Source organism: Trachinotus anak, unplaced genomic scaffold (assembly GCF_046630095.1).
Source record: "Trachinotus anak isolate AG129_WGS33_773 ecotype Australia unplaced genomic scaffold, CSIRO_AGI_Tana_v1 ptg000005l, whole genome shotgun sequence".
Taxonomy (NCBI): Eukaryota; Metazoa; Chordata; class Actinopteri; order Carangiformes; family Carangidae; genus Trachinotus; species Trachinotus anak.
Window position 1 is genome coordinate 19,079,530 of NW_027273856.1, and position 27,850 is coordinate 19,107,379.

Sequence of the window (27,850 nt, forward strand, 5' to 3'; positions counted from 1 at the left end):
CATTACACTGACCCACCTTGTATTACAGGCAAGAAAAGTTGTGTTTATTTCAGTATGTGCACGCCTGTGTGTGTGTGTGTGTGTGTGTGTGTGTGTGTGTGTGTGTGTGAAAACCTTGCTGGCCTTGGCTCCTTTCTGGCTCCTGTTGAGCTTGTTGAGCAGCAGGTGATAGGAGGCCATGATGGCGGAGGGTCGGTTGATGGTGAGTGTGTGAATGATTTCAGAAAGGGCGTAGCCCAGTGTCTCTGTCATGTATGCCAACACAGACGAGTTGAGATCCTCTGGACACAATCTGGGAAATAATAACAGAAAGGGGGAAAAAAACCCATAACAGAGATAAAGTGTGAAAAGTGAAGCAGAGCGAAATCTAATGGGTCGTTCAGGAAGGGACTAGAAACTGAAGGGTTTCAGTTGTGAGCCGTCCAGGCCTGGAACAGTTCTTGTTTCATTCATGTGGATTTCAAAAAACACATTATTGCCAGGAGGAGCCATACATGATTGCATTTCCACATTGCATAAAGTGATAAAAGCCTTTTAGTCATGCTATAATATACAAAGCTGTTACTCTACTGACCACAAAAATTTTCATTTTGTTAGAAAACTCGCTGTGATTTCCCTCTTGGTTCTTTTGCCCACACTGTAATGTTTGCTGCAGAACTTTCCCTAAGAAGTCTTTGTGTTTCATGGTGTAATATATACTTATGTTACAGATACAGTGTCATCTATTAAAAAGTAAATGTAAATATATAGAATGGATTTATATATCTTCTATCTAGTATATGCCATACACACATCACCTGTTTTTCTTATTTTAAGAAATATTTAGAAAATATATGATAGAACTTTTTTACAGTATTTAAAATCTGTTAATTCTGCAAAATATATTAATAAAAGTGTCAGTTTATTACATTTGCATACAACAAAGAAATATTTCTGTCATCTTTGGGTGTGTTTGTAGATGCAATGTTAAAGTTTAGTCACACAGTAGATCTCTACCTGTTTTTATGAGTGAGTGTGTGTAGTGGTTTCTTGGCATATCCCTCGTTGATCCATCTTTCCTCCATCGCAGCTCTGACGCTGGGTCTCTTGGCTGGATCTGGCTCCAGGAGAGACAACACAAACGACACCGCGCCTGCAACAGGAATACAGACGGATGGAGTATTTACAGGGCAGCACAGGATGGAGTGATGTAACATTTGTTTTCCTAATTATCATGATGTGAATGATGTGGACCACCTTTAAAGCTACATTAAAAATAAACAAATAAAAACTGAGCAGCTATAAACAACATTTTTATAATAACATATAATCAAATGACTATGTTTGATGTGAAAAGCCACCTAGAATTATCTGACTCTGCAGTTCCCCTCAACTCTGTGTTTTGGTGTCTTTCAGCTCATTGTTTTGGTTTCCCATCCTGTAACTCCACTGTTTTGGCTCAGCCTCACTGTACTGTTTTGTTAACAGCAGGGAGCTGTTTTCAGACAGAAAAGCTCTAAAAAGCCGCTGTTGGCTAAACTGCCCAGCACCAATCAGTGGATGGACAAAGTTAGTGATTAGCTGGTGAACACAGTGGAGCATTTGGCAGCTAAAGAGCCACATATTTTTCTTAAAGTTGGTGGAGATTGTACTCCACCCTCACCACCACCCACAAGTTAAATGCTAGTATTCATCTTTGGTTGCCTCCATGAACATTAGTCAGGACCGCACAGTCACAGTTGGTATTCTAAAGGCAAGCAACTGGTAGTCAACAACCATCTTGTTGGTTACTCAAATTTGCTTGGAAGGGGTTGCGGTAAATGAACTGTACTTAAAAACGCTTCATATTCAGCTACACTCACACAGATGGCCGTGCAAGACTCCAGCCTGCTCATGGGAGCAACTGTGGGTCAGTGTCTTGTGTAGGTAAGGGCACTTTGGTATGCAGTCAGTCGGGTTCAGACCACCAACCAAGCAAATAATTGAACAACAGTTCTCCCACCGGGACCCACAGTCGCCTCAATGTATGTATGATTTTTTCATGCACACCTTAGTTTGAACTATTCTTGCCTGGGCAATTGGTCCAAACTAAAAGAACCAATGTTACACAGCTACTCGAGGCTGCCAGACTGCTGTCACTCACTGTGACTTCAGTGAAACTGTATCAGAGACGGAGAGAGGCAGCATTTCCCTTCAGGAGAACCAATTCAGCCTGTCAGCCCACGACACGACACCCAATCAGGGTTGATAGTTTGACTCCAGATGGGGATTCCTGATAAACTCCACAGTCTGGGGGAGCAGATAGCTTTAGAAAGAATGGCTGCAACATTCACAGACCTAAGCCAAGACTGCTCCATTTAATTGGCTGCTATCCTTGCTTTCAGTGGCGAGGCCAAAAGCAGCTTGTCTCAGCAGGGTCAACTTCATTTGTTTGTAACTGATAGAATCAAAGCACTATTTTAGGGCTGTAATTGATAACCCAATGGAAAAAAATAGACAGTCGGTTTGCACAGTGATAACAATAAAGGAAACACTGTTGAACAGCAAATGCATGAACAATGGAAATAAACTGAAACTGCTGTGATACAGAAAACAGAATACACAGTTTGTTAAAATGTGGCAATGGTAGTTTGTTTGGGTAAGTTAAGTGAAAACAACTCCATCCAGGTGCAGGACAAAGACTAAAAGTTAATGTAGATGCCTCAGATGCCGATCAGTGGCAGTGATACAGCCACTAATCTGATCTTGTCACAGGTTCAGAGCCGTGCTGGTTTTCCCCACAGTAACAGGAGCCATGTTTGTTTGTGGTCACATGGCGCCATGACAGAGTGTAATGGAGTGACTATGTGTGAGAGAGAGACCAAAATAAAACAGAGAGAAACAGAGACACTAACGCCAATGTGGACATGGTGCAGAACAAGGAAGAAATAAGTGAAACAAGTTTTTGTCCTCTGCATCATGAGAGCTCTGTGGTCTGTAAAAAGATGACTGAATCATAGGTTATGTCTTCAGTTAGTTATTTATAAAAATGCACAAAAGCTCCGTTAGGATTATTCAGGATATCACATCCAATTTAGATTTTCCCTGTACGCAGCTCAGAGTGCCCATGTGCTGACCTGAGACTTAATTTTTTTGGCCAAGCATATAATCGGTCATTGAAATTATTAATATAAAGTGTGAGATCTGTCTTGGTGCATTTATTTATTTATTTTTTGCAGGACCTGTCAGCATGGTGTTCATTACATTTCCATAGTAAGAGCTTGTGTCTTTATATACATTTTTAGCTACTTCAACCCATAAAGCAGTCTTTACTTTTCTGATTATTTCAAAGTACTTTTGTTCTCTCCATGTCACCTCTTGCAAATACTTGTGAAACCCCATCAAGACTCATAGCAAACACTCTCAACTCCAGCTCTATGGAGGCTACTGGACATTTATAAAAAGATGACACAATCTTTGTGTCAGCAAGGGAGGAGAAAGGTGGCATTACCTTTGCTGACATCACTGGGGATGCTGCTGATCTCTCCATTGACCATCTTCTGGTGCAGCTGTTTGATGTTGAAAGGCTCAACAGTAAAGGGCAGAGTCCCTGTCAGCATGGCAAACATGCTCACACCTCTGCACACACACATACAAGGAGAATGTGTACAAACACAAACGCATTTACATTACCCATACGCAGCACCACAGAAAAAATATATCCACAATAAGTTAGGATAGAACAGGCCTCAACAGACGCAATGAGACTTTATCACTTACACAGACCAGACGTCCACTTTGGGTCCATACTTCCTGTGAGCGAGCAGCTCAGGGGCCGCGTAGGCAGGACTTCCACACTGGGTGTTGAGAAGCTCCAGAGACAACGATTCTGCTTTCAGAGTGTTACTCAGGCCAAAGTCTGTGTGAAACATCATCATTTTCCCAAAGGGTTCTTGCTGCACATTTACAGATGCACTGGATGGCTACACTTCTGCAATATCCTGATCTGTGCAACATTTTGCATCAATACAAAGTCAGTCAAATGTCACTGGACAAAGCAGATATGTCAACATACCTACAATCTTTATGTTGTTATGTTCATCCAGCAGGAAGTTTTCAATCTTCAAATCTCTACAGAGGAAAAGAAGAGAGACAGCTGTTGGGTTAAAAATGACGAGTGTGGTTCATTGGAGTATTTTCATGAGCTTTGTTCTTAATCCTTCAGGAATTCCTTAAATTATTCTTTCCCATGAGTGTTTTTGAGTAATTGACACTTCTGCAATGCGTGGTTGGCCTTACTAAGCATTTCTGTGTATTTATGAACAACCCAGATGAGACTAGACCCACAAAAGCAAAGGAAAACCCAAGCTAAATTTGGCTTTAAAAATACTGCTGAAAAATATTTGGGGGTACATTTAGTAGTAGTAATTTTGGGAATTGGTTTGCTTTGGACTCCTAAAACCCTCCACCCATCGAGATTTTCAAGTGAACTCAAACCGCTCCCCTTAACTTATTTGCAATCCTCTACCAGAAAATATATCTGCATTCACCTGGAAAAGTTGCCTCATTCCCCTGAAAGTACCCCTGCCTCACCACCAGCCACGCTGCCTGCTCTAAAACTACCAAGCTAAATGAAAATCTGTGGTTAGGAGAGCAAGATCCCCTATAAACTACAGCCTGGGAATCAGCCATGTTCCTTTCATCTGCCTTCATCTAACCAACAGACACTCCAGGTCCCAAAAATCCAGAGAACACCGCTCACACAACCCGAGGAAATTTCAAAGACAGCCAGAGCGAGACGGAGCGAGAGCAGACATTGTCATAAAGGAGAAAATGTATGCGGTAAACCTACTGAATGTGGGTGGCAGGAGGTGCGTTTAAGTGCAAATTTTCCATTTATTTCCAGTTTAATCATCTTGGTGTGGGACTGTGGTGGAGTGTGTGTGTGTGTGTGTGTGTGTGCGTGTGTGTGTGTGTGAGCGCCAGTGAGTGTATGTAAGTGTGTGAGGACGTGGGTGTGTGTGTGTGAGACACTGAGAGAGGTGCTATTGAAGGGTTGAGCGCTACATCGTTGAGGGACTTCATTAGAGAGGAAGTCCATGATGTTGTGATGATGTGTGAATCATGGCGCCGGCGCAGGATGATGAGGTCATTGCCTGGTAATCACATTCCCACCTTCAGAGGAGCCAAGGTCTTAAACCAAAGCCCAGAGCTGTGTATGTTGTGTGTGGTTGCAGCATATGTGTGTGTGTGTGTGTGTGTGTGTGTGTGTGTGTGTGTGTGTGTGTGAGAGAGAGAGCGAGAGAGTATTGGGTCTCTAACGCCCACACATACTAAAATGCCACTAAAATAACACTCTCGACTCCCACACTGCACTGTGCCTTTCTTGCAGTGGTTCCTCCTCTGAAAACTGTTAATGCCCTGCAAACTACTCTGTGTGCTATGTGCTAACAAGTGTGTTTATATGTGTTTGAATCTACAAGTCTAACCATAACATCCACTGTACAACAAATAGCTACTGTTTGTGAGTATTTGAAGGCCTCACCACTACTGGCTGGTCCACTAAGCATAGTTTTTGTAATATACAAAGATGTCCAGACGTCAAGGTTAAAATACTACATGGTAACCTAGGTTACCATTTTTTAATGGGTTTCTGTGACTATAGTTGTGTCTCAATTAAGGGACTGCATCCTTTGAAGGCTGCATTTGAAGACCAATTGCGTCACACCCATTTCAAAGGCTCCTTCAAAAGCTTCCAAGAAAACTGTCCTTCGTTTCCCAAGAAATTAAGGATCCAACAGGTGGGTCATTCACAGCCCAACCTATCCCGAGATTCATCGCGTGCCGGTAAGAGAATATGGCAGACTCTGCAAATAAAACAGCGGCCAAGAATGAATAGGAAATTCTCTGTAGACCTTATTTCGGTCTTCAGAGGCCACAACTTTGTAGACCAAACCTCCAAAGGATGCAGCATCTGAAAGTTGGACACAGCTATTATATCAGTTTGTGAAAAAAATGATACTTGGAGTCCAATATGGGTTTTCCTCAAATAAATCCAATTAATTCTGTGGAACTCTCACCCTCACTCTCCCTCATTAAATTATACAGAAAAATATCCAGAGAAATATGTAAATATATTTCATTTTGAACATTTAAGACGTACGATGTCTCCTCCAGTACGTAAGTGAAAAGTCCAACAGTAGTATGTGTGTGAGCTTGAGGTTTCAGCTTTCCCTCTCATGTAAATTGCATATTGGACCACGATAGATGAAGATAGATGAAGTTGAAAATAACTTTTTAGTGTCAAACTCTGCATATACATCATTCTGCACAGTGACACTCAAACATCCAACTTAAGTAACAATAAATAAAACATATTTTTGTGTGGACTTTTTCACTTTACAACCAATTTTAGTGCAGGTTTAACTTTAGGATACCTTTACACCTGCAAATCACCATATCAGTGCTTACTGGAGGAGATAAATCTGAACTTACTGTAGACTTTTGCTTCCAATGTATAATTTTCATCATCAGTTGATTGTTTTTTTCTCAGTTGATCAAATAATCATAATTAGTAGTCCAACCACAAGTCAAAAATACTAAAGAATGCCAATAAATTGAACAAGGAATAGTTGTTTTGTAAAATATTATATTTGATGGAGGACTTTGAAGAGTTGGTACTTTATTTGATTGAATAAAATGCTATATATATCTTTATCAATTATTTACAAATCATTTTGGAGATACTCTTCATTCCTTATCAAGTCTCAGCAAAAGAGCAAAAGGGTTGAGGACAATGAAAAAATGACTAAGACAAGACTAAGATGATGACAAAGACTAGATAAATTAAAGCAGCAGTTGGAATCTGTCAAAGTCTGTGTGTGTGTGTGTGTGTGTGTGTGTGTGTGTGTGTGTGTGTGTGTGTATGTGTGTGTGCAGTCTCACCTGTGTACGATGCCATGTTTGTGCAGGTGCTCCACTGCAGACAGGATCTGTCGGGTGTAGCGCCGCACCTCCCTCTCCTCCAGCCTCTTCCTCTCACAGATCCTGTCCATCAGGTCTCCTCCAGCACAGAGCTCCATGGCCATGTAGTAGCTGTTCTCTGTCTCCAGAGTCTGACACAAACAGTTATTCATGTGCATACTAATGAGACAAGCTTATTCAACAGCAGCAAATATGATAGCCCAAATTTCCAGTCTAAAATCTGTATTTGTATATTTGTATTTGTATATTATTATTTTTTTTTACCTCCAACAGGACTACGATGTGAGGATGTCGGACCATCTGATGAATGCGAGGTTCTCTCTTCATGTTCTTCAGCACGTATGAGTCCTGCCGTGCTTTTTTCTTGTCAATCACCTTAATGGCGACCTAAACACACACACACACACACACACACACACACACACACACACACATAAACATATAATGGTTTTGATGTTGTTTTTGGAAAGTTAAATGAATATCCTTTGCTCTATTGTTAAAATTAAAAGTCTTTGGCAGTTGACCAGTTCACATAAACAGAACCAGACATTCACTGATGAATGGAGAAGGTAATGGCTGCAGTCTGAACTCTACTTGAAAGAAAGTGCACCCACAGTTCTCTACTAATCATCAGTATCCCAGTAGTTGTGGCTTCAGAGCCTTGCCCAAGGGCACTTACACAGTAGTCTTGAAGGAGGTATTACTTCATCACTTTCTCCACCAATATTTTGGCTGGATGGTGACAGCAGGGCCAGCCCTACAAAGATGAATGTCACTGACTGACTGACTGAGTGATGAAGTTAGACCATTGGTCACCAGCCGAGTGTAGGAGATTCCCCATTGGTCATAGCTCTTTCGAAATGATTTGGAGCAAACCAGCAGTGTTGCCAACTTAGTACCTTTGTCACTACATTTACCATCTTCTCAGAACACTTTAGTGACTTTTTGGGTCAAACCCTTCCCTAGAAGAGAGTCACATGAGCGATCATTTTACAAGGAAATATGGACGAAATCAGAGCACAGTCTTGATCTTGTTTTTGGTGTGTTTATGTAGTCTTAGCAGACTGTGCTTCAGTCACTATTTCACACCGTTGTCTGACAACAGAAACAGAAAATCATGTAAACGAGAACAGCTTTAGTGGGAATTCAGCTGTATTAAAGTCCATATATGTGAGCACAGAGAGCAGAAGACAAGCAAACAGATAAAAGGCTGAAACCAGCTGACACTGGGGAGAATGAGAATAGCCCATGACGCAGCCCAGTCATGCACTAGGTTTTGACCTCCACTCATCCAGTGATGTGGCCAGCGGCCTTCAGTTATGGGCCCTGATGAAATCCACTACCTAACTCATCTGAACTAATCATCTGATCTGATCTAACTCGTATCACTCATCACCTGTGGTAGAAAAGAAGACTATAAATTGAATCAAAAAACTACTAAAAAAAAAGCAAATAGTCAGTAAACCCTCTCCGGATAACTGGAAAAAAAAAAAAAAAAATCAATTTCTCATGGCAACATCATACACTCTGGGTGCTGGTAGTTCAAAATCTTGGTGGGTAACTTTTCAGCTATTTATGTTCTTGCAACCAAATTCCCCTAAAATTAATGATGATAATTAAAAAAGTAACTTGGCCTGCACAGGAAATTCAATTCTTAAACATATATTGAAAAAGATTGAAGGTACATTGTTGGTAGAATCTAGAGGCCTCAGTTGATTTCCATTTCATATTCCTTTAATACTTTCTATAAAAAAATGTAATACATTTGTGGTGTCCTGGCATTTCATTCAAAATTAAAAAATAAAAAGGTCCTAAGGTATAAAACAGTGTGTGTGTTTGCATATTTGCAGACTTCACCTCCACAGGTGTCTCATACCTGCAGAGGGTAACAGGGGTTAAGAGGTGTAAACACCCTTGGAGATGAGTTTGGTCACTGCTATGGCAACCAGGTCAGGTACATATGAGCCGGGGTGATGAAAGAAAGTTACACACACACACACACACACACACACACACACACACACACACACACACACACACACACACACACACACACACAGGCTCCACTGCACAATAATGCACATCTATAGTCCCAGTTTAGAGCCACAGTATTAGAAATGACACACTTTCATGTATTAGCGTTGGGTTTTCTCACAACTATTTGAAAGAATATTCCATTAAAAAAGCAAGGACATATTCAACACAACACCATTCTGTGTATACTTCCTCTCAACATGTACTAGTTTTATTTGCAAAAATGTAAATAAATAATAACTAAAACTAGTGCTGCATCAATTTACTGTTTATTAAAAACAATAAAATCCCTTTAAGAGTCATGGTTATGAAGAAGTATCCATTAGATGCAGGTGGTTTTGACTAAGATGTTGTAGACAGAACAAGAATAATAACAGGCTGCAGCCCTCTTCAAACTGAAGTGAGTATAATTATCAGTTACAAGTTGTTACCATGTAATCATAATCTGGTGTGTGATTTCATCCTTTGACAGTGTGCCACCTCTCCAGTCTGAGGCATGTCACATCATGTGTCCTCTCTCTAATTCTCACATCAGGGAGAAAGCACTGACCTTTTCCCCTGTGCCGATGTGCAGCCCCTCCATCACTTTGGCAAATGAGCCCTTATTGATCATTTTCCCCACCAGGTAGGATCCCACCCGTTTGGAGTGTGGGAAGCTCCGTAGCAGCTCCCTGGAGACCTTCAGAGAAGGGAGAGGTAGCCTCTCCCGGTCCAGTGTCGAGGCTTCCCACTGGGACACTCCTTCACCCCCTCCCTCCGCCACCATGTCCTCTGGACTTGGCTTCACTGCAGCAGCTGGCATCCCGGACAGGGTCCGGGCCCCATGTGGCTGCCTCTTACACTCACAATCAAATCCAGAAACAAGACTGAGCTTGCAGAACACACATACTAATGCACACTGATGCACATGAACACAAACGCAATGGTTTGCTTGACTTAAAGGTATAAAAAATAGAGGCAGAATCCAAATCCTTCTTCAGGAGCAGGTGCGTGTCCTCACCAACTGATTTCTATGATCCCCTCAGATAAGTAGTCCCTTTATTCCAGACTGTCTGACGGATGATTCTTCTTTTCTTCTCTGTGTATTTTACCTGTAGAGGTGTGCGAAGCGTCTCTTTCAATCCAACTGTGCAAAACTCAACTGGCATCTCCCTCCTCCTCTCGCTCTGTCTCTCTCTGCTGGGTAGTAGATGATTAACCGTTGTGTTGTTAGGTCAGCTCCAGTGATGAGGAGGACATTCAACACCGTAATTACCCCCCTCCCCCCTCTGCACACACTAAGGTACACATTGATACCCACAGTTACACAGTAACCATTCAAACTCTCTCTTACCTTATTTCCTTGGCTTCTGCTTGAATTTTAATTTCTATTTATTTCATTTCTATTTCAGTTTCTAACTGACACTATCATCCACCCTGAGGACAGATCAGAGATCTGGTCACACACAGACATGGACAGGTAAGTGGATGAGAATAAGTGGTCACAACCTAAAGACTATGATAACCTACAAATCACCAAAAAACGTTACCTACTCCACTTTGTGCCCAAGATTTGCCATGTTTTTCTGCACATAACACCATGTATTTTCAACTTTTTTCATTTTCAAGGTCATATATCCCTATACAAACTTAATTGTGTTGTAGATTGAATTTTAGATGGATACAACTGCCATTTTGCCTATCAAACTACACTCAATAACCCCTAATGGCAAAGTGAAAACTGTTTTTAGAAATTTATGCAAATTTACTCAAAATTAAAAACTAAAAACTCTCATTTTAAAAAGTTTTCAGACCCTTTGTTGTGGTACTCCACAGCCTACGTCCTGTTTGCTTCAGTTATCCTTTAAATGTGCCACAAACCTGATTGGAGATTATTTGTGGCAAATTGAATTGATCAGACATAGTTTAGAAAGACACACACCTGTGTATTTAAGATCCCACAATCCAAACCAAAACCAAACCATTTAATCTTAATTTCAGCAGCACTCCATCAATCAGGCCTTTATGGTAGAGCAGCTAGACGGGCTTCTGACAGCCTGCTTGGAATTTCATCATTTTAAGGATTCTCTGGTCTGATGAGACCAGAACTTGGGGAGAACTCCAAACACTATGTCTGGCACACACCTGTGCGCTGATCATCACCTGGCTACTAGTATCCCTATGTAAAGTATGGTGGTGGCACCGTCATGCTGTTGGGGGGCTTCACAGTGGCAAGTTCTGGTCAGAATTGAGGGAGGGGTGAATGCAGCCAAATACAGAGAGGTGCTTGAAGAAAACCTACGAGTTGGGTGAGTCTGACCCTGAGTGGCCCAGCCAAAACCCAAATTTCTAAAACCATGTTTTCACTTTGTCATTATGGATTACTGACTGAAGGTTGATGGGCAAAATGCAACAACACAATAAAATGTGCAAAAAATAAAGGGGGTCTGAATACTTTTGAAAGTCACTGTATGTCTGAGGAGAAGTTTGACATCTCAGAAAAAAGGCCTTTTTGTTTTGTTGCAGAGTTAAAGGAGGTGAGACGACTGTCACATCTGTTTACTCTGACAACTTAGGTTAGCATAAAAACTGGAAATGGGGAAACAGCTAATCCGACTCACCACCTCCAAAGCTCATTAATTAACACATTTTATCTTGTTTGTTTAATTTGTACAAAAAACAGTGTGTGAAAATGTATTCCCCAAGAAGTTTTATATATTCCTTTAAATCACATCAGGGGTTGTCTGCATTTAACTAAAATACCTTCTACCTTTTATCTATATTTTAATTACAAAATAAGCTCTGAATTGCATTCACTGTTATTCCAACAAGGTTGTAATGCTATAACTTTCTCTTATGTTATTACCATTAGACCTACTAACTTCACTGTTGACCTCTGAAAAGTAATTATCTTTTGTTAGGCTAAGAAAGGTCAGAGGTCACGGTCATGACAGATCAGCACCCCTGCAGCTGGTGGGGTTCAGTATCTTCCCTAACAACCCTTCAGTAGAGCAGATTTCTGCTGGCTTCAGACCATGAAGCCAATTATGGTTTTCACATTTTTACTCAGATGATGAGTTTACATGATAACACTCATCATTTCAAAAAAAACCAAACTGGAGCTGGAGTTACATTAACTTACTGATATAATACTGGCAAGAGGTATCAGCGCCGCAAAGGCATGTGTCATGACAGTGGTGATCAGTGGAAAGCAGCAGTGAGGTTTTGCGCTGATGAGCGATGGCCAGCATTGAAGTATGTCTGCTTTTCAGCTACTGTGTGTATTAAAGTGTGTGCGTGTGTGTGTGTGTGCACATCAGGGTCAGATTGCAGTGTGTTGCTGCTCGATTCTTCCTCACTCAGCTGATGAAAGGAGGGATAGAGCCTTATATCCGCCATGTAACCCAATACGCTCACACACTGTCAAACACACGCACAAACCTTACACAACCTTTAACTGAGCGGCTGTAGTAGCCAAGTGAAGCTTCTAGAGTTACCTTATTTGGTTTTAAACATGTTGATACTGTATAATTTGATTTAGCATAGAGAGAAAACACACAGCTGCAGCAGCCATGACAGTCTGCTTCCCTCTCTTACACATTCAGGCGCCGTTAAACTTTGTCTAATCACAAAACTGTCCAAAAAGGTCCAAACTGTCTTATAGCCATAATGAAAAAGACACATGAATGCAGACAACACCCATTCTGTACACTGGTGTCAACAGCTTTTCCAGAATATTCTGAAATGAGCCGCAAAACACAGAACCAGTCGACAATTAGTGGTTTCACATCAGTACGATCCAAAACACTGTGAAAGCACCAACCAAAGCCCTTTAAAAAAATCATTAATTTTCCAACACAAGTTAAGTCTCACATCTTAATCTCTCTCGTCTTCTTCATGTGTGTATGTGTGTTCATACGCCAGGAGGCCTACACTTCATAAACGGGTCTTAGTGCCCTGGCGTGCGTGTGGGAGGAGGTGTTAACACACCCTCCCTAATGCCGGGGAAGGGTGTCAAGCTGTATCTGGCTCTGCGCTGGATGGACACATAGGAGGAAAGAAGTAAGGGAAGAGAGGAGGAAAGTGTGACTCTGTTGCGCTCCAGTCACAGGAAGCGAGTGAAAAACTAACAACTGCGCAGAGACAGGATGAGTGAGAAGGAGAGAAACCGAGCTTCACAACTGCAAAACAAATGTGAATTAATAAGACCTCAGGAGGCTTTTTATATAACCTCGGTGCTGCCATGCTTAAATGTTTTTCGGAGGCTTTTCTGTGCGTGTGTGTGTGTGTGTGTGTGTGTGCGTGTGTGTTAATGTGTGTGCTTTCATGGTTCAGAAAAGGTCATTCTCACTGCCAGAGACCACAGTCTATTTGTGTATGTGTGTGTGTCTGTGTGTGTTTTATGCATACACACAGATGTGTAAGCTCTTTCTGGAAGCACTGTGATGTGTGTATGTTTCTGAGGTTACATGTCTTTGCATCTAAACATATGCATATTTCAGCTTCTTTTAAATGCCTTAAATATCTAATTGGGATTGTGTGTGTGTGTATACATAGGCGTGTGTGTGTGTGTCTGTGTGTGTGTCTGTGTGTGTTGCGTTGGTCCACTGGAATGCCGGCTTGCCTGTAGGACTTGGCGAGCTTCTCGGCGGTCACATTAAATGAGAAGAGAAACCCCCTTCTGCTTCCTGCCTGTAATAAATGGATCCCCAGCAACCATTAAGGCATATTTTAACACCAAATAACTCCCCAAAACCACAGTAGAACAGACACAGTCGACCCCCACCCTCTCACCATCTCCCACTCTTTCTGTCTCCTGCTCTTTCCCTTTTATTTCTCCATTTATTCTCTTGCTTTTATACCAAAACGGTAAAATAAGATCTTTGGTGCCACAGCATGATGTACCTCACAGTCATACTTTGTAGCCTGTTAGAGCGTTTAATGGGAGTTATAACTCTTGAACAACACTGACTCTCTAAAGTCGGCGTTTTCTTTCCCCTTATTTAAATGTTTTAATGTATACATCTGAGCTTTGTTGTTAGAAAAATGGGCATACATATTTTTAAAATATGTCTCCAACTATGTCTTTGATGGGGATGTGATATATTCCTCTGCTTCTATGGGGTATGACATAGCCTTCCCTTCTGATGCTGTCTGGTCTTTTGGCCTGTTGTGTATTTTTTCTGTGTGAAAAAGTCCAATAAAGATATTGATCAAAAAAAAAAAAAAAAAGAAATGTCTTCAACTAACGACATTTTCATACAGACTCCTTTAAAGCAGGGCTTCCCCACAGGTTTTGGACCATTTCTATATTGACTGTGTCATTTGTTCTGTCTTTCTTTGTGGTCACTAACTGAAATAAAAAAGCGATGATGAAAGACTGGTTATGTCTGTAGTACTGATGACTTATTTCATGTAAAAAAAAAATAAAAAATCAATATTATATAGTTGGGGACATGACAGGGAGTAATGATGAACAGTTGACCAAGTTCAAGATAACTCCTGCAACTCCAGCCTATAATCAGTGTATAAAGTCATATTCTTACAAGTCTTTTTTTTGGCAAATCATTATAGTTTCCTTAGGGTTTGTTAGCATGTGTTCTGTGACCCAGTATAAATCCATGGTCCAAGGAGTTCGGGACCACTGCTTTAATGGGATTAACTGAACATCACTTTAGCCCCTTTGAGACACACACCCCTTCATGTGAATCTGACATCAATTTAACACGTCGATCTCATGTCTGAATAAGCACCCTGCTCACTTTTATGTTAATGTCATGATGGCAAACTATGGAAAAGACCTACTGACATTGTGATGTACTGTGTGTATGAGTGAAGACAAAAAACTGTTGCAAGCAATAAACCTGTCGACTTCAAATTACAGGATGGTCTCTTGTCATAACAAAACTCTGCTTCCAAACCAGACAGTGAAGTGGTATTGTACTTTTTTTTTTTTTTTTTTTTTTTTTTACATACATAAATGAAAGATTCTAGGATTCAGTGAACCATTGATTTAATAATGAATTTTACTTGTGTGCAATTTGACAAATTAGACAACTGTTGTTATATTCACAGGAGGGGGATATGCTTGCTTGTATTTATAATCTAAATATTACATTCAGTTGTTTATGATCTGTAAATTTGTAGTGTAAACAATTGTTTGAATGAACAAGTTTTCAATCAAAACAACCTCAATACAGATCTAGTTGATGGGGACATTTCTGATGAACTATAAACTGTGTCTGGTCTTAAATTATTTGTCTGTGCATTTTAATGTAATTTTCAAATGATTCTCATGTTTATACAAGCCTGATTTATAGTCAGATTTCTCAGCAAGTCTAAGAAGCAATGAATGCATTGGAAAACATGGTTTTGTTAATGAGGAAACCTCAAACTTCACTGGGTTATTTCACTATCATGAAACTTAACACAGTTACCACTAGTTCCCACTAGCGCAAACAGGTTGATAAAAACAACAATTTGAGGTTCCACACAGAAATATATAGCAAGGAGTGTTTCTTACTGGTGTCCACCAGAGTTGCTGTCCCTGTCTGCCCTCCAGTGGACATAACAGACTGATGCAAGGACACTGCTGTTAAATTCAACAGCTCAACTAAAGGAAAGAATTTATCAGCAGATGAATAGAAAAGAGCCTGTTGTCTTTTAAATTTCTTTACATATGTCTTGGAAATGAACTAATTTCTCCAGTTATACAAGGAAAACATGAAGTTCACATTTACACTAGACATAGTTGACAGGAACACAACGTTTCGCAAACTATTGAGTCTTCGTCTCTCGGTTTACAAGACCTCACCCTCACCACCTGCACACATAACCCACAGCTGAGTGCAACAAGTGTGTAACACGTTACCACTCGTTGTGTAAGGGCTGTTGTTGTCAAAAAGGATTTGGGGAAAAGTAGGAAATAATTAGTTGAAGTCAACAATGCAGCTTGAGGGTAAGTGAGTCACGTCATCACAAAGAAACTCCTGCGGTGGAGTAAAGAGCACGGATCGATGTTGTGCAACAGCGTGAGAGGAAGCATGGATGGACTAGAGAATTACAAAGTGGAGAAAACAATGGATAATGACAAAGAATACCGACAAAGGTCAGAGCAGCAGGAAAGAAGCGCTAGTGCTCAGCTCATATGTGTTTACCTAATTAAACATTAAAAAATAATGCTGCTGGTTTATCTTTCCAGAATTGGACCTTGTTGTGATGATGTCACTGTCTGCTTCTGCTTCCTTCATTGTCACTCGTCTAGTCTCAAGAAGGTCGGGGGGAGGGATGGCTGTCAATCCCTGATGACTTTGTCTGTGGCCACGGCCTCCTTATTGTGTCATCATCTGTCAGTGAAACCCGCTGTCACTTCAACGTGTCATCATCAGTCAGTGCAGCGAAGCATGCTTAGCGTGTCATCAGTCAGCGCCTGCATGTAGCTGTGGTTTAAACCTTTCATGTTCTGTGGTCTCTGCTTCAGTGATGCTGATTAGACCACGGTTCTCCATGGTTTCTAAACAGACAAACAACGAGCTGCGCTCTGTCAGACTATAATCCGGACGTCTTCCACATCACATACCACGAAAAGCAGACTACAGAGCAAACTATAGCTGCCCACAGAAACGTTTCAATGCGATCAGGTTGCTTCAGCAATGAATTTAACCAGAAACGGTGTTGAGTTACCTCTCTGAACAGGCAGGGGAAGTGTATTTTGCAAAAGGTATATGTGCCAAGAAAAACTGAAATGAAGAAAGGGCAAAAAAAAATTAAATAACACTGGTAGCATGCTTTGATTTAAGGTTGCCTTGAATCCTTAACTCACATCTACACAAAGAGGGTGTGCAGATATTTAAGTGTTGAAGTGTCAGATAAACTTATCTGCAGCATCACTTTTCCAACATATCAAATGTAAAAGAACGATGGTTGAAACGTGTAGTCCAAAAGACATTTTCATATTTCTGTGTATATATTTCTTCAGACTGTAAAGTTTAATTTGCGTCTGGAATAACACTGAAACTGAACACTGTAATGACAAACTGTACATCTTATCTAATGCTGACTGTCAGTGCTGAGTTCTTGACTAAAAACTGACTTTTTGTTTTAAGTTTCACTTATTTTAAAGTCCTTTTGTGCTGTCTTGAGGCTCCCTGTGTGTGAGTATTGTAGTTTAAACACACACACACACACACAATACATATCCATAAAAAATGTCTTTCCCAGAGCCTCAGTCCATCACACTCTGCTAATCCCACACAATCCTGACCAAGCCTGAAATGCGAGTTTGTGTCACGGGTGGTTTAGAGGTTTTCTACTGTCAACAAAACACTGACAGGAGACAGAGAGAAAGAGAAAAGAAAAGAGAGAGAGGGGGGGAGAGAGGGAGAGAGAGAGAGAGAAAAAAAAATAGAGAAAGAAAGGGATGAAAAGAGTCCACCCCTCTGAGCTGAGCGGCTGAAAACGGAGCGTTGCAGCAGCAAAAAGTGCACTCCCACTGTCACTAATGTGGACCGTGTGTGTCTGCGCCTGAGCGCATGTGTGCAGATGTGCATTAATGTGCGGTTGTGCACACTTGCGGAGTGTATGTGTATGTGTGTGTGTGTGTGTGTGTGTAAATGCATACGTGCAGATGTGTGTATGTGTGTGTATGTGCTGGAGCTGACTGCTGCACTGCTCCCAAATTGAAACGTGAAAGAAACGTGTTGGAAGGTGATGACAAGAGTGAAGTGAACCAGTCGTTTCCTGAAGGCCCAGGCCAGATGTATCGCACACAGAGCCTCAGAAATCTGCAGCACATTTCTGTTTAATAACCAGGATATTTAACCAGGGGAGGCGGGAAGACGGGGGCAGGAACTGAGGGTGTGTGTGTGTGTGTGTTTTTTTGTGCATATGCGCTTACCTGTGTGCACAAATGTGTGTGTGTGGGTGTGTTGTGTGCTTGTGTTTGCAGGGGAAATGTATGTGTGTGCTTTGGGGCTGGATGGGATGTGTGGTTTATTACTTTAATTGGAGTTTTTGTGAGACTGCAGCACAGAGGAAAGTGAAGGAAGGAGAGGAGGAGCGAGACGACAGAGAGAAAGAAGCCTGACACACTGATAGCCACACCTCCCATCACCACTCAGGACACACAAACACATGCACACTGGGTCTATTCCATACTGTACTCAACTACTGACCACAATGCCCGCCACTTCCTCCAGGAGCAAGCCCTGGCGCCTAGAATAACAAAGAAAATATTCAGCTCCATACCATCTGATGTCTTAATATTTCCAACCCTTCTGTTCTCATATAGGCATGATTCATGGATTATAACTTAGAAACACAATCAGATCCTTTTCCACTGATTCTTCTGCCAGTTAAATAAAGCATTTCGAGAGGTAAGTGCAAGAGGAAATCATGCAGAGGTGTTGCAGATTTTGCTAGGGCTAGTATACTTTGTCTTTTAACTGTGAAGACAGTAAATATACTGTTGGACCAAATTTCAGTAATGACATTCATTATTTGATGGAAAACACATATCCACATGATTATTTGCTGCTCTTATTGTTTTGTTTTCATTCCATCCTTTTATAACTGCATATATAAACGCCGCACGATTGACAGCTGGTATTTGTGAAAATTTTTAATGACCTTCCACTGAGAGCAGGGATTAATAAAACAACATCTGTTGTAACAGGATTAGCTGCATCTATGTGCATGCAACATGCATGTGAGGAAATCTAATCTTGATTACTGTCTTTTAATCAGGTGATAAATGGATGCACATTATTTTCTTTGTTTTGATGAGATGAGAAGAACAATGCCACTATCATTTGTCATTAAGTGCAGATCTGGAGCCACGACTAGCTTAGCACACAGACTGGAAGCAGGGGGAAGCTAGCCTGGCTAGTGTGCACCTCTAAAGCCTTCAAAGCTTATTAGCACCTTGGTTGTTTAATTCACACAGAACAGAAATGTAAAAAGTATTGTTGTAGCAATTCCTGGTCAACAACATGACTTCCTGGAGTCCTGTAGTTGTAGCGAGGATGCCAGGAAACCTGGCTAAACTATGCAGACAGATAAACTGTTGTTCGAGATATTTTGTGGTGATTAGTGAGATGTTGTTAGGGAGATTTTTATTAATTGTGGAGCATGCCAGATTAGTTTGGCCTGTTTCCACCTGTTTCCAGACTTTATGCTAAGCTAGACTAACCACCTCCTGGTTCTAGCTCTGTACTTAACCCACAGACAAGCAAGGATTAAGACTAAAAACAGCCTTTAAAAAAGCACAATGCTGCACTGCATAGGGGTGTGTTGTTTAAAGGTGCTATGTACAGTTTTACTTTCGCTACATAGCTGGTGTTAGCATTAACAGTTCAGCATCAAACTTCATTCCTTTACTTGCCAAGAGCTGTCTCCAGCAGCAACACCAATGCTGACTCTTGTTTTGCTTCTATTTCTATCTCTTCTTTTCTTTTACTGAAGTTAGTATGCTAACCAGCCAGGCCCAACCTGTCCTGTCTCATAATACAACTTTGTGGTAGTGACTCACTGTCGCATCCAGTCTGCTCTCGGTTTAGCATGAGCGGATGAAGGGGTAGCCCTGATCAGAGAGCGTATTCTAACCTCGTCTTGTAAATGCAGTGATGGCTGAAGCTCTTGGCCAGTGGCCACTCTCGCCACCACCACCACCAACCACTCCCAGTAAGAAATCACATTCGACAGCAGAGAAAACTTACACATAGCACCTTTAAGGTACCATTGAGCAAATGGAACATGGTCTAGGACCAGGTAAATTTGGATGAACTGATTAATGAATTTAATGGTTTACCAAACAAAAACGCTGCACAACGATTTTTAATACTCACAAGATTTTATGACTGGAAAGTTATCAAGCTAGTATTTTGTATTTCATCGCAACGATTGCAATTGTAAACAGTGTAAAATGCGGTGTTTATGTTACTAAGTAATCTACCAGAAATTAGTGATTGCATGTATTTGATTAGCCTGTGCATTGCCTTGCACTGCATTGCAGCAAAAGTTGAGCCTTGGTGAACTTTTTTGATGGTCAACCCTGTGCTGCTGCTCTGATGGGCTGGTTTATTTCAAATAAATGAGAGGGCTGCGTTTTTTGTTGTTTTGTTCTGTTTTTATTTTTTCATGGCAGGCTACTGTTGGTCTGAACATGGCCTAATTCTGTACAATATAGCAAATAACAGTGTGTTTCCCAAAATGTTGAACTATTGTTTAAAATTATTCGAAAATTTTAATTCATTACAGAATAAAATGTACTCATGATTTCCCAGGCTGCCAAAAATGGCCTAAATCGGTAGTTAAAGGATAAAAGTAAGTACACTGGACCAATTACGAGGGGTGATACCGAACCAAAGCTAGCCTGATTTCTGCTTACTGGAGCCAATTCTCAGCCAAAATTGGCAGTCCACAGCCCCAAAACCCAGCTGATTCTGGCAACTGTATATGGGCCTCACATCTTGGGTATTTTGGTGCCAGAACACAGCCACATACACTGACACTCAGCCACAACAGGACTGACACAACTTGAGCTGGCTTGTGTTATCAGCTGCTGTCTGTGAATGTAATATTTTCTAACCAAGAGATCAGTTCCACAATCAGCTGAAGCAGGACAGTGTGAATGGCCATATTGTGCGTGCTTGAGAGGAAGAGATGCAGTTTGTTTGGGCAGGAGGAAGCTGTTATTTACAGGCTGGTCCAAAACATTAAAAGGTGTTGGACCAGCACACATTTAATTGCTTTGGCTTGTGCATGTCTGTGTGAGTGTGTAATGAGAGAGCATTTAGCTGTGTAAGCCTGTGTGTGTGAACATAATCGCCCATGATATACAACATTATGGCCATCTCTTAATAGCAGTGTTTTAAGAACAGCCATTAATGCAGCTTGTAAAATATTCCCAACACCACGCCAAACGCTCACTTCAGTTTCACCTCCCTCTTTCCTTCTCACTCTCTAGCTCTCTCCACCTCGCTCTGCCCCTCTCTCTTTCCCTCACCTCATTTGTGGGAGAATTTATTTAACTCGTTAAAAACTATTCTCTGAATATTCCCAGCTGAGTGACCAGGCTTCCGTTTTTTTTTTTTTCCTCCCTCATTCTTCCTCCCCATTCCCTCTCTCCGGCTTTGTTTTTCTCCTCTCTTCTCTTAAACTAACCTGTATAATGTTGTCAGAAGTGCTTGAGAATGAAGTGCTAAGTGTTGCTTTTTATGGGGAGGAAACAGACTGGAACAGCGGGTGTGTGTTTTCTGATGCCCACTAGACACACGCACACACACACACACACACACACACACACACACACACATATATATGTACATATGTATACCCACACACACACTTAGAAAACCTCAGAGTGAATATGTTATAAATTACAACCTGTTCACTGATGAGATAGCCCCAAAGCTTTTGCTCAGTAGATCATTAGCGCTTGTGAGTGTGTTGTATTTTGGTGTGTGAGCATGTGTTTATGTGTGTTTGTGTATTTTTAGGGTTGACAATGTCATTAAGGCACCTTGGTGAAAATCTGTTCTCAATTGTTGTGGTGATTTCTGCTGTTTTAATTTGGACAGTAAAGGCACTGCCAGCTCTCCCTGCCGTGATGCCGTGACCACTTTGCAATGTTAACTCCATTCCCATGCACACAAACCTTGTACACACACACACACACACACACACACAGACACACACGCTTTTTTTATGTATCGTTTCCATGAAAGCTCAGCTCATAATTTGCTTTCCAAAGTCATGATGTGTCATGAGTGAGGAGTCTTTGTTTAAAGTTACTATATGTATATATATATATATATATATATATATATATATATATATGTGTGTGTGTGTGTGTGTGTGTGTGTGTATATGTATATATATATATATATATATATATATATATATATATATATATATATATATATATATATATATATTTCCCGACTTTCTCAGTTGCCTACAACAGCCTGTGTACTGTTTTCTATGTAGAGACACTAGGACAAATTTTACAGAAAAATCTAAAGGATGTCATGCTCCTGAGTGCCTTGCCTCAATGCCTCTCTTCTGCTCCCCGCAGCCCCAACACTAGCTAACATTAGCTGTACCCATTTGTATTGTATTTTACTCTACTTTCACACCTGTAGTGTACTGTGCTTTAATGATAATGAAAACAGACTGTTTTAATTACTCTGCTCATGTACAAGCCCAACCTGTAACAAGAGTTGAAAATCAGCAATAGCCATAAACTCTCTTTGCAACACATCAGTTTTATGCTTTGCATTGGAACTGTTTTAAATCGCATCATCTATATTAAAGAAAAAGATAAATTAAAAACTAAAAATGTCCACCACTGTCAAAGCAAGCAGCAAAACATCGTTAGAACCTGTCACTTTGTAGATTTTTATGTGCATTATCATTGTTTCAACCCACTGCCAGACCCATTCAGTACAGTAACGTTACTTACGTTAATATGAAAGGTTTATTATGCTGAAACATTGAAATGAAACATTATGATGAAACATTGGCATTGATTTAGAGACATGACAGTTGTAATGGAAATTATCATGTGAATAATGAAGTGTAATGGCAAATTTTATTTAATTGTACTCCATCTACTTCACTCGCTGTTAGCTTTATGATCCAGCTAATTAGTATATCATACAGCGAGAATGGATTAGTTCAACATCACTGCCCTATTTTGTGCTAACCCCTGGTGCTTTTAAGTTTGGTAATTCATATTTTTCCAGCATCATCTGCACACACACATCTATTTTGAGTCATTTGAGTCACATGTTTAAATGACCTTTATTCTGAGAGGATTTAAATTTGATCAGTGCCGTTGTAGTGCCATGACTTTCTCTCCATCCCTCCCTCCCTCCTGCTGTCCCAGCTGACAGCTGGCTACAAGCACCTCTGACTCTGCCTGAGGATGAGATAAGCTAACACATGATTGGACAGAACTAAAACAATTCCTGAGGGGAAAATGAGCAGTCGTATCGGAAAAAGAAATAGAAAATGGTTAAGTGAATATCAGAATTAAATTAGAATAGAAGAAAAGGAGATTAGTGAAATCCACTTATTATTAAATGTATTAAAGCTGAAGCAAGTTTATTGTCATCAATAAACTGCACACAGAGCACTCATGTTTGCCAAACCAGGGTTTAAGGATGCAGGATGTTTCTTTTCCCTTTTGCTTTCCTTTTAAATTGATTTCCATAGTCTAAAAAGCTGCTCATACATCATGTTGGAACATGAATGCAATGTTATGGTAGTAATGGCAGCGCTGCTAGTGCTGGTGGAGCAGTGAGGGGTCCAAGGATTGAAACGGAAACCAGATGGACGCTTGGATGGCACCGAGCTCCTTCACCTCAACCAACAGGAAATGGAATTGTGGGCGATTATTCACAGTGCTCCCAGCTTCAAATCTCAGCCTACGTGTCTATCATATCTTTGTTTTGACCTGTGAAAGAAAATGCGCATGCGTTTCTGTGTGTGTCTGTGTGAACGTGATTAGGTATGTGGGGTGTTGGCTGTTAAAGAGAACTAATAAAGTCTGTTCCCTTTCATTAGCGTGTGTTAAAATGGCCTGGCAATGTGAGTTTGTGTGTGTTTAGGTGTAGGTGAGTTTGACTGTGTCTGTGTTAACTAGGTAATATTTTGTGTGTTGAGGCAGCATACACTTGAGTGCCTGTGTGTGTTTGTGTGTATTCATTAAGCATGTGTTATGTTGTTAATAGCGCACCTTGTTGGCCAGGCAGAATTAGGTTGTTAAACTGGTGCACAACTGCGCTTGTGTACTCTGACTTCACAAAGACAGGCCTATATTTGTGAGTGTTAGAGCAGTGTGTGTGTGTGTGTGTGTGTGTGAGTATTGCTTCACCTCCTCGCAGCTGTGTTAGCATGTGAAAAGCTTGTGTGATATAATGAGAGCTCTTTTAAAGAGATGCTGCACTATGATCATTTTATTCTCCTCTTTGCTAAACCAGAGTCCAGCCCATTAATCATAGCAACCATGGTTACTATTAGTTACAAATTCCAGTCATTATGGGTAAGACTTGCTTCAGTTTCAAATCAGGTTATGGGCTACTTCCAAATAGATCCACAGGTCAAGGTAAAGAATGTATTTTCATGAATATTGATCCTACACAGTTTGAGGGAAATCTGTTTTCACTAAGAGTTAAAGCAGCAACTACTGATTTTTTTCTGCAGCACAACAAACACTGGCATGTTATCGCTTAATAAAGATGATGTGACAGATGCATTAGCAAACAATCAACAGTATAGTATTTATTTGAAGTTGTGGTTCACCCTTCTCTTAGTTCTGCTTTAGTTTTCACCAACTCGTGAGGCAAATATCAGCCACTAAACTCTGCCTGATGTTCACCAGCTAGCTGCTAACTTTGAGATTTGATGATGTTAGGTTGCATTCAATGGCTACCTTCTGCATCTGGAAACAACACACATGAAAGTAGTGAGATTAAACCAAAATATTAAAGTCGCGAGCTGTAAAACCAAAACAGAGCTGAAAGGCACTAAAATGCTCTGTAAAACTGAGGAGAACAGCAGAGTTGGGTGACTATTCTCTGTGGTTTCGTCACTACAACTGGTGACACATAGTCAACTGATTCATTGTTCATATCAAAATTTGCTGAGAACAGCTTTAGCTGTGTCTGACATGCACTAAACATGGAACCTGTAGTAGCAGGTATTTGAAGGGCGGGACTAGTTTCTCCGATCCTGCCTATCACCAGGAGCACAGATGATGATGTGTTCACACAGCTGCAATCTCAGATGTGGCTGTTTTAGCAGCTCCTAACTCCACACCTCGCAACGGGATACACTTTATTACAACATGCACACATGCATGTGCGCACACACAGCACCCCTCCCAGTCATGCCTGGCAACTTTGTAGTTTCTTACAGCTCAGGTTTGGAATCATAAAAACTGAAACCAGAAAAAAAAGTCTAACCTGAACACCTGTGACACACTTCAATCCATCTCCACACTCCAAACTGAGGAGGAGGCGAAAAAACGGCCAGATTACTTTGAGTTTAACCAATTCTAATCTATCTGCTCTTTAACACCTTATAATGCAGGCTAATTAACAGTTAGAGAGAAGGAGAAAAAGTACACTTTTTATAATCTAATTCAGTACTTTCTAAGAACTAAACAATAACAACACTGGAGACCACTTAAATCCCACACAAGACTAAAATCAGCATATGTGTGTTTGGTTTGAGATCAGTGTTCAGCAGTTTCAAAAGTCTGCTCAGTAGTTTCATGCATTATTGCAGGTCTGTGCTGACAGCGAGACTTACAAATATTAAATTGAGACATTACAGAGTCTTGTGTCTCCCTGGAGGTTCCTTCGAGGCAAAGTCCTGGCAACTAAGGGTATACTGTTGAAAACTAGGCCAAAAAAACATACAATAAATAAAGGCTGTATTAGGTAAGGCTGACGAGTCATCTTCAGCGGCAAACACATGCTGACGCATTATATTTACTTTTTTCGGGTTATTTGAAAGGGTTTTGGCCAGTTGCTATTTTTACACTTAGCCTACAAATCATACCTAACCTTCCTGCCAATGCAGTGGCCTTAGCAAGGTGGAAAGTAGGGGTGTAGAGGTGGATGTGCATGAAGCGTGTTTGCAACCCATCACAATCCAATGTTGAATATTCACTTTGTTTAAAAATGTTGGCACTAAACAGGATTTTGCAAAATAGTCCAATGTCTACATTCTCATTTGGTGACAGGCTTGGTTTTCTCAGTAAATAATACATGAAAGGGTCAAACTATAGAGTTTTTCCCAATTATTGTTCTATCTAAACAGTACTAACACTTTTAGAGGTCATATTTTGATAGAAAATTGTTCTTGACGGAAACTGAAGACAGTACCTCGGACATTGTTTTTCTAATATTTTTCAATGCGTACCACAAACCAAATCCAGGGCACCTTGATTATCTTGGGGTTGTAGCAGAGGTTTCAGTAGTGGATATTTCAACATTTTGTCAGATCTAACCAAAACTGGCTAAATGGTGGTAAAACTGTTTCTTCCACAATGCATTTGCCAATGCAAACTAGCCGTATAAACAGTTTAGTAACTCTGCAAAGTTTTCCAGTTGAAGGAAGTATTTCTAAAAATCATCAGAGCGGACTAACCTCATTTTACTCCATCAAAACAAAGGCAATCTTTTTAGATGTGTGCTGCATTAAGATGTTTGTGGACCAAGTATAAAAGCTGCAATCATGAGTCAAACTTTTACCATCTGTTAACGAAGGCGGATGGAGAGCCTTTAATTTAGTGCAACTTTTATGTCTGCCTTTAATGAGTCGTACACCATGTGCACCAATGTCATATGTTGGGTCTTGGGTCTTTCCCGTGGTGCCTGCCTGCCCGTCTTCCAGTGCTAATGTGCTAATCTGCTGTTTAGTCCAACCAGATGGGTTTCTCCCCCCACAATGGGGGAGGATTGGGGAGAGGGGAGAGTAGGGGTAGAGAGGAAGTTACCTGCAGAGATCTCCCCTCATTAAAAATCCCTTTGCCTAAATTGCACACCCCCACACTCACACTCGGCCCCTCCCTTCCTCGTCTCTCCTTCTTCCATCCCCCCTTCCCAGGATAAGTGAGCCAGCTTTTATTAAGCACTGACAGCCTCAAACACCCAAACTGTCCTCCATCTATCTCCCCTCCATACTTTCTCCGTGGAGCACTTTACTTCTTTTCAGTTATTCATTTAAATCTGTCTCAAGCTAATGTCTGACAGCTAGCCTGAAAAGAGTCGTCATACTTTGGCTTCCACATCACAGGCCTGTTGGCATATGAACTGATTTCACATAAAACTAACACATTCCTTGCTGTAGATGAGAATAAAGAGAGCTAGAGATGAAAGCGAGTGAGATCTGAGAGCTAGATTTATACACATATATATATGTGTGTGTGCGGAGAAACACAATATGTAAAAGAAAGAGGTGAAAAACACACATGAAACCCAATCAGGGAGACCACACGTACTCTGTCCATCATTCACACACATGCATGCGCACACATGCTAACAGCTCTCTTGCCGATGCCCTCTGAACGTCTATCAAGTTCAGACCATCATGCATGAGCGCATTCAACAAGCAAAGGGAGGTGTAGAGGCGAGGGCAGGAGGAGAGAGGGATGGAGGGGAGAGGAAGGGGGAGAGATGGAGGGTGGTGTAAAAACCTTCCTTGGAGGGCAAATAAGAGAGGACGGTTTAAAAGCCTGATTAAAATTCTTATGCTTTATTACTCTGCTCTTTAAGTGGGCTGTTGACAAAAAAAGACAAAAAAAGGGAGAGGAAAAAGGCAAAAAAGTGCAAAGCTACGAGCCAGGGCTGATTCTGAACAGACTGTTTAACAACGGAAACTCTGCTTGAAGAAAACTCCACTGAGTTTGTTGAGAAATCCCCTCGTATCATGAAAGAAAAAAGCAGAGGGAGGAAAGAACTGTTGAAAACCGTCATATCAAATTTAAACTCATGGACAAGCATGTGACCGAGGTTAACAGTGGTCATCTTGCACACACACACGCAGACTCCATCTTTCATCACAAGACAATGATCTCTTTTCCTGGACTGTCTGCACACTCACACACTCAAAACCAAAACCGCGGGACTAAAAATGGGTCCCTGTCATAGTCTATTAGGAGTAAATTTGCTGTGTCCACAGAGTTGTTTCTCTCTTTCCTATTTCAGCCCCTTTCACCGTGTTTTGATTGCTCACCAGATTTCATCCTCTCACCACCTCATAGTATTTAGGATTCAGCTGCCGCCATCAGCCACACAGCAGTCTGATCAGCCGATAACATCTGACCTGCTTTTCCAAAGGAGCTAGTGAGTGCATTCCAACAATCCATCTGATCTTTATTATT

At 40.9% G+C, this 27,850-nt stretch overlaps 2 protein-coding genes across 4 annotated transcripts in view; both read right to left on the reverse strand.

Annotated features, from left to right (window-relative positions):
- Window positions 1-27,850, reverse strand: part of ccnk (cyclin K) — a 263,741-nt gene that overhangs the window by 204,755 nt on the left and 31,136 nt on the right. The gene's annotated exons all lie outside the window — the stretch shown is intronic.
- The window catches only part of LOC139621832 (hormonally up-regulated neu tumor-associated kinase homolog), a 118,519-nt gene that overhangs the window by 3,059 nt on the left and 87,610 nt on the right, over window positions 1-27,850 (reverse strand). For 2 of the 3 annotated variants that reach the window (XM_071478708.1, XM_071478709.1), the window contains exons 3-9: window positions 7,207-7,329; window positions 6,904-7,073; window positions 4,034-4,089; window positions 3,739-3,877; window positions 3,470-3,597; window positions 997-1,132; window positions 115-292 (exon numbers count right to left, since the gene is read on the reverse strand). In XM_071478708.1, the coding sequence (XP_071334809.1) occupies window positions 115-292; window positions 997-1,132; window positions 3,470-3,597; window positions 3,739-3,877; window positions 4,034-4,089; window positions 6,904-7,073; window positions 7,207-7,269 (870 nt within the window). In that variant the 5' untranslated portion in view covers window positions 7,270-7,329. Of the gene's footprint in view, window positions 1-114; window positions 293-996; window positions 1,133-3,469; window positions 3,598-3,738; window positions 3,878-4,033; window positions 4,090-6,903; window positions 7,074-7,206; window positions 7,330-9,526; window positions 10,142-27,850 lie in introns of those variants that run through there. The other variant, XM_071478707.1, reaches the window with a different exon arrangement.